Raw genomic sequence first — 6,882 nt, 5'->3', positions numbered from 1 at the left:
GCGCCCCCGACCCGAGCCCAAGACGCTCCCAGAAGCCCATCTCTGTGACTGTCTGCATACTTGTCTCTCTCCCGGTGTATTTCTGGGCCTCCATCCACTGCCCCTGCTCTGTTTTGTCCTTCATGAGCCACTCCACCCACCGAGCCTCTGACCATCCCCTCTGCCACCACAGCACACTGGACACACAGGTTTCCATGGTAACACTTGACTTTAATACATTTTGCTAGAGAGGATGGCAGGTGAGGCGGGTGTCTGGTGACTGGGATGGGAGCCAGCTGGCGTCCCTGGGCCCCGGTTCCTGCCCATCTCCCCAGAGTCTGGAGGCTCAGGAATGGAAGGAGGTGTTCCCCACCCAGGCCCCTTTCTCTGAGTCCAGCAGGCCCACTTGGGCTCACAGAGTCAGCTGGGGGAAGATGGGGTTTCCTGGGCCCCAGGATCCTCCCCAAGCTTTTGTGCTCCCTTCTCCTCCTGTCAGGGAGCAGCGTCGCCCTGCACTCAGCCCCAAAGGAAGTCCAATGGCTCGGCTATCAGGGGACCCCAGGGAGAGTCGGCGGGGTGAGACCCCCAGAGGCCTGGGCCGGCGAGGAGAGGGCCCCGGTGAGGCGGCTGGAGAAGGCAGAGGTGTCTCATCAATAAAGGTGGTGATCTCCTCTCGGAAGAAGCCTGGACCCCGTGGGGGTCCCCCACCTGAGCCCAGAACCCCACCCTCCAGGAACTGGCGGAGGGTGGCCAGCCCCCCACCTCCAGCCTCCTCCTCATCCTCCTCATCCTCCAGCCTCTGCCTTGGCCCCAGGTGCTCAGGGGGGCCCCCGAGGGCCCGGCTCTGGGCTGGGAGGACCCGGATGTCATCAGAGGAGGACCACTTGTGCAGGAAGGAGCCTGGTGCCCGAGGAGCAGAGAAGATGTTGGTCTCATCGTGGGACAGACGGCGGGACAAAGGGACCTGGGGAGAGGAGCAAATAGACCCTCAGGTGCTGCAGGGACAAAGCGGGACCACCCTGCAAGGTGGCTCCACCCCCTAAACTTTTGTAAAACATCCTCTAAGGGGCAGACCTGGTTCAGAGTGGTCTGACTGATGGGGAACCGCCCTAACCAGGCCTTCCTTCCACCTCCCCATCCGCGCCCTGCAGGCCAGGGCTAGGGGATGGGGGAGGGGTGTGAAGGATAACAGACTGGAGAAAAGTAGTGAGGGGATGCCCAGAACGGGACGTGTCCTGTACCTGTAAGTAGTGAACCCTCTCAAGAGGGGGAAAGAGCATGTGCCGTCCAGGTAGCAACTTTACTTGGGTGGGGTCCCTGCCCCCTGGCCCTGTGGCCCCATTGGCGTCAAAGCGAACTTTACACACTCGGCCATCCGCATAGTCATCACAGCCCCCATCTAGAAGAGAAAAGGGGCAGAGTGGTTCGAGGTAGAGAATGCCCACCTCCCCACCCCCTTTAAGAGCTCCCACTCCCTGAGAAGCTCCCCGGAGAATCCTCCTGTTTCCATTAGTGAGCCCCAAGAAGAACCAAGAGTGGCTAGTGTCTGTTGCGTTCAGTGCTGAATCTCTAGTGATTCATACACATAGGCACACTTACTTGAAATAGTTACCCACCCACCCCCAGGCGCTCTCCCTGTAGTTGGGAAGTCTCAGGAGGGAGGCTTAGCTTCCTCTTGGTTCCACAGCCTTCATTTATGGCTGTGTTAGGACGCTGGACTGTTTCTCGGTCTCTCTGCCCGGCGGACGCAGGGCTGGGTAGTGTGGGGCTTCCAGGGGAAGTAGAGTGGAGGAATCAGTGGGTGGGCATGGGGAGATGCTTGGGGAGAGGGAATCAGGAGTCCACCCAGGGGAAACCGCAGATTCTGTCCAGCAGGGGGCACTCCAGAGCAGCCCGTCCCGACCCCCGCGATGAGCTGGTAGAAAAGGGCAGGAAAGGGAGCCGACGCCTAGACGAAGCGAAAGCCCAGCCCCTTCTCTGACCGTCCTCGCCGTCCTCCTCGGACATAATAGCCACGCACTGCTCCCACACCGTGCGCACGTCGGCGCGGTAGCGCTCGCAGGACCAGATGAAGGACGGCAGCAGCAGCGTCTGTGCCATGGAGCACCACAGCACTGCGAGCACCATCCAGGGGGGCGCCGAGTCCGACTTCAGGGAGAAGAAGCTCACCACCTGGCAGGAGGAGGGGGAAGGGCGCCGGGTCAGGGCCCAGAGCCGAGGTGGCTCCTCCTCGACCCCAGACCCCACATCCTGGTGCAGCTGGGGGAGGAGGGAGGGAGGAAGTCAGGAAGGGATGGTCCAGATCACATAGGACAAGCACAGAGGCAAAGTTGGAGTGAAGATGGATGAACCTAGTGGGAGGACGATCTGGAAAGAGTTCTAGAGAGAAAGCCCAGGGGTCTAGAGAGGAGGAGCAGAGGTGGTATAGAAAACTTGAAGACAAGTTGAAATTCAGAAATAAAGACTAGATGGGGAATGCACAGGGCTTCCCAGGTGGCACTAGTGGTAAAGAACCCACCTGCCAATGCAGGAGATGTAAAAGACATGGGTTTGATTCCCGGATGGGGAAGATCCCCTGGAGGAGGGCATGGCAGCCCACTCCAGTATTCGTGCCTGGAGAATCCCATGGACAGAGAAGCCTGGCGGGCTACAGTCCACGCGGTCACAAAGAGTCAGACACGACTGAGCAACTGAGCGCACACACACAGGAGTGCAGAAAGCTGCGGGTGGAGTGGGGTGAGCTCTGTGGGGTTGCCACCCAGGAGTGCTCAAGACCCTATTGTGTCCAGAGGGAATTCGGGGGTGGAGAGAGGAGCCTAACAGCTGGGTTGATAGTTCTAGAGGCTGAATAGTGGCACAGCAAGATAAATGATGAAACCAGAGGACAGGGAGTGGGACAGAAGCACAGGTGACGAAGTTGAGTACTGGTCACCAGGGAACATGCTATGGAGCTGGGGATGGTGGGAACTAGGAGCTGAGATGGACAATGGAGACAGGGGCTCACAGCGGGGCTGAGTAGATGAGAAGATGGATGATGGAGCTGCTTGTGATGGAGTCAGAGGTCAGGTGATCATGCTGGGGGGTCTGGATATTGGAGAGAGAGTGGGTTTGGGGGAGCCCCAGTCTCACCAAGATGGGCACTCCTGTGAGGGAGTCATAGAGAAAGACAATGGCGCTGACCAAGTTGGTGACCTGCAGAGATGTCTTGGCCGACTCGGAGCCATCCAGCGAGGACCGCCGCTTCCCCCGGGCATCCTCCACTACGATGGCTGGCACCTCGAAGGCCGGACGGGTACCCAAGCCCCCTGGCCCACCCCCCCTGGCCCCACCCCCACCCCCTGCTCTCCGGGCCTGCCGAGCCCTCCGGGGCCGGGCCCACAGCGTCTGGTAGAAGGTGATGGCCACACAGACCAGCCCCATGACGATGCCCCCAAGTAGCAGGAGGCTGAAGCAGACGCCAAAGCCCAGGCCGATCTTGGAGACGATGAACTGGCAGCCGCGGGCGTAGTAGCGCTCTCCATTGTTGTGCCAGCCAATGGAGGGCAGGGTGGAGAGGATGAAGCTGACCATCCATATGCCCATGACGGCGTGCAGTGCCTGCTTCTTGGCGTTGCTGAGGCGGTAGTTGACGGGCCAACGCACCATCCACATGCGATGGTAGGAGAGGGAGGCCACGGTGAAGCAGGTGGCCAGGGCCAGCGTGTAGTAGGTGGACACGAAGACCTTGCAGATGCTCTCATTCCAGTCATAGTCGGAGGAGGCCTGGCGCCGCAGCTGCACCACAGCGAAGGTGGTGAGGGGCACGGCCGCCATGAGGATGTGCGTGCCCGCCAGGAAGCAGAGCAGCAGCTCCAGCGGCTTGTGCTTCTGCTGCTTGGCCGAGATGCTGAGGATGATCCAGGCGTTGGCCAGCAGCGCCAGCAGCCCGCAGGCCAGCCAGGACAGTGCGTTCGAGCGGAGGGAGGCCTCCTCTGCCCCCGCCCCGCCCCGAGCCATCCTTCCTCGGTCCCCCCACCCCCCTTGAACTCCTGGGGGTGGGGGCTGGGTCTCACCCAGGAGCCCCGCTCACACGCACCCCCATGACGCCCACAGTCCTTGCCCCGGAGTGAGATGGGCCGCCCCTAGGCCGCCCCTCTTGCTCAGCATTGCATGAATGACCCAGCTGAGGTCCGGCGGGGAGGGTGGGGGAGGAGACTGAGGGTCAGCGGAGGTGGTCCTCAGCCTCCATGTTGGGTGGGGCCCTTCCAGAAGTATTCTTGTCGTTAACCGGGAGACAAGCTGATAGCTCCCCCACTAGGAAACTGGCTGGGGAGACCCGGTCCTCATGCCAGGACTTCCAGCTCTCTTCTTCCTCTGGTTCTTGACCACTCCGGGTCCTCTGGACGCCCCCAAGGATCCTGGGGGTGGTGCTCAGCCTCCTGGACTCACTGCAAGGGAGAGATGAGGTGTGGAAGGGGCAGAGCCTGAGCTGGTCTCCAAGTGGCTCTGAATCCCCCCTTCTCTCGAAATTATAGAAACGACTGGTTACTCTGGGTCACAGGGTCGTTCAGAACGCTCTCCTGCCCTAAACCAGACGGTCACTCCAACACCCCACACGGATAAGAGCCCTGTCTTCCAGACCTCCAGGAAAGAAGGTATTCTGACTTCCCATCTCCCATCCATCGTCAGCCATTTTTCCTCCCTCCCAGGCCCCTCTTTCTGTCCTCTGCCCAATACTACCCAGCCGCTATCTTCACGTCCCCAGTCTCTCCCCAGAGCCACGTCGGCCGAGGCACGGCTTCTTTCTTCCCGAGGGCTCACGGGAAACTGGGATGGGGTGTACGGCCCCTCCCCCGCTTTCCAGACTCCCGGATCCAGGGGTCCTGATGCTCAGCCCCATCTCCCCAGCCTGCACGATCACCCTCCCACTCACCGGGGAGCTGGGAAGACGGGAGAAAGGGGGCAGGGACTGAGTGGGGGGGGTGGTTAGGGAACCCAAAGGCAGGGAAACCGCTGACATCAGAAGCATCCAGAAATGGAAAGAGGGGGAACCAGGGGAAGGAGGAGAGTTTGAGCAGAAGAGAGAGAAAGAGGGGGCAAAGTGATAGTATCTGAAAATAAAAGGAAATGCAAGACCCCTGGAGATGCGGGGGTGGGTGGAGGGAGGGAGCAGGGGGGAGGGAGGCTGAGAAGAAAAGCCCAGTGTTCAAAAAGGTTCGGACTCCCCCCCACCCCATGGACCCCCACTCTTTCCTCCCCTGCCCCGAGCCTCCGTCTTACTCTGACGGGAAGGAAGGTGTCCTGGATGTGTTGACTCTGAGCCTTACTGAGCCCCGGCAAGGAGGCTAAGAGGAAACCCTGGATAGAGTGGAAGCAGGAAAGATGGGCATAGCGGCTTTGGGGTAAATGGAGTAAAAATGGGGTGCAGCAGTGGAAGGTCTGTTTCCTGTAGACCCTTGCCCCCTCCCCCAGAGGTCCTTCGTCCATCCCCCACCTTTGTCTTCCCTGGGAGCCCAGTACACCCTAGTTGCCATGGCAATGGCCAGCCAGAGGAAGATAGAGGGAATTGGTCAGGAGCGCCCCCCCCCCCCACCCTCCGCTACAGCTTTGGACCCCTTCCCACCCACCCCCACCCAGGCCCAGAGGGTGGGCTCGGGAAGAAACAGCGGGGACTCAGAGAGGGAGCCAGGCAGGAAGGATGTGAAGGACAGAGAGAGGAGGTGAAGGACGGAGAGAGATCAGAGGAAGGTGGGAGGGCGTGCGGAGGGACTCCGGGGCGGACAGGGGTCCCTCGCCCTTCGGGGTGAAGGGGTAAGGTCAGGCGGCTCCCCCCTCCTGCCTGCCACCCACCGCGGTCTCCAGGGCAGAGACAGCAGGTGGCCGGGGAGGAGGGGCCAGCCGGAGGGGAAAGGAGCCGGTGGGGGGGGTGGTGCGGGGAGAGAGAGGGGAGGCCCGCGGGGAAGCGGGCCGGGGTCGCCTTACCTCGGGCTGCGCCCAGCACTGCTATGGAGACCGCACACCCGAGCGACGCGGCTCGCCCGGGCTCCCGCCGCCTGCCGGCTCCAGCTCGCCGCCCTCAGTCCTCCTCCCTCCTCCCCCCAGGGCCTCCCTCCTCCCGCCTGTCCCAGCCTCTCGGCTCGGCCCCCTAGATGCCCGCCGGCCCCTCTCTCCCGGGGTCCCGCCACTGCCCGCAGCCCCGGGTCGAGATGGAGGCCAGCCCGGGGGGACCGGGGTGAGCGCGGGCCGGGGGACCGGACGGTGGAGACCTGGCGCGGGAGGGGCTAGGCAGGTGCCGGAAGGGAACCGTCTCATTGGTGACCCGGCTCGAGTCCTGCCCCCACCCCACCCGGTTTTCCCCCCGGCGAACTCAGGCTCCGAGAGGCCGCTGGTATGGCCCGGGGAGGAGGACGCGTGTGTCACCCAGTGTATCTTTAAGGGCTGTTCCCAGGATGAGGGCTCACGCGGGCGTGTGCTGGAGGCTGCAGGAGTGAGGGGCGGTGGCCATGCTGGGGCTGCTTGTGGGATACAGGGGGTGAGGGTGGGGGGACAGGGGCCTAGAAGGATGCACCTCCCCCCAATATACCGCTGCCTCCTCCTGGGACACAAACTCACACTTGTGTGGGGGACACACACAGTTTTCACGCACACATCGCAGTTTCTCACGTGGCGCGCACACACGGCCCCTGCAGTCTCTCCTTTTCAGTAGAACACACACAAGCACGCACACTCAGGGCCCTGTGGGGTGGGGAGGTGGCTAACCACCGCCAGAGGATTTTTCCCTCCCCAGGGAAACTTGGTCTGCTTCTTGGGGGCAAACCTGGCAACCTGTCCTCTGGGTCTGACCCCACAGATCAGAAGATTCCAGATCCCCAGGAAAGAGTCCACCTTTGCCTCCCCCTCAAAGGTTCCATCCCTGGGTCGGGA

The 6,882-nt window shown here is 62.1% G+C and overlaps 1 protein-coding gene across 1 annotated transcript; it reads right to left on the bottom strand.

Moving 5' to 3' along the window:
• Positions 1-189: 189 nt before the first annotated feature.
• On the bottom strand, positions 190-6,333 carry GPR162 (G protein-coupled receptor 162). The gene is made up of 5 exons (XM_043882352.1): positions 5,941-6,333; positions 3,109-4,406; positions 1,962-2,151; positions 1,221-1,378; positions 190-943 (listed from the first exon to the last, which is right to left on the bottom strand). Exons 2-5 carry the CDS (start codon positions 3,973-3,975, stop codon positions 392-394), a joined length of 1,767 nt encoding a protein of 588 aa, XP_043738287.1. The 5' UTR covers positions 3,976-4,406; positions 5,941-6,333; the 3' UTR covers positions 190-391.
• Positions 6,334-6,882: the final 549 nt, after the last annotated feature.

This window comes from Cervus elaphus, chromosome 22 (assembly GCF_910594005.1).
Source record: "Cervus elaphus chromosome 22, mCerEla1.1, whole genome shotgun sequence".
Taxonomy (NCBI): Eukaryota; Metazoa; Chordata; class Mammalia; order Artiodactyla; family Cervidae; genus Cervus; species Cervus elaphus.
The sequence above is the reverse complement of the archived record's forward strand: the minus strand, read 5'-3'. Positions and strand labels throughout refer to the sequence as shown.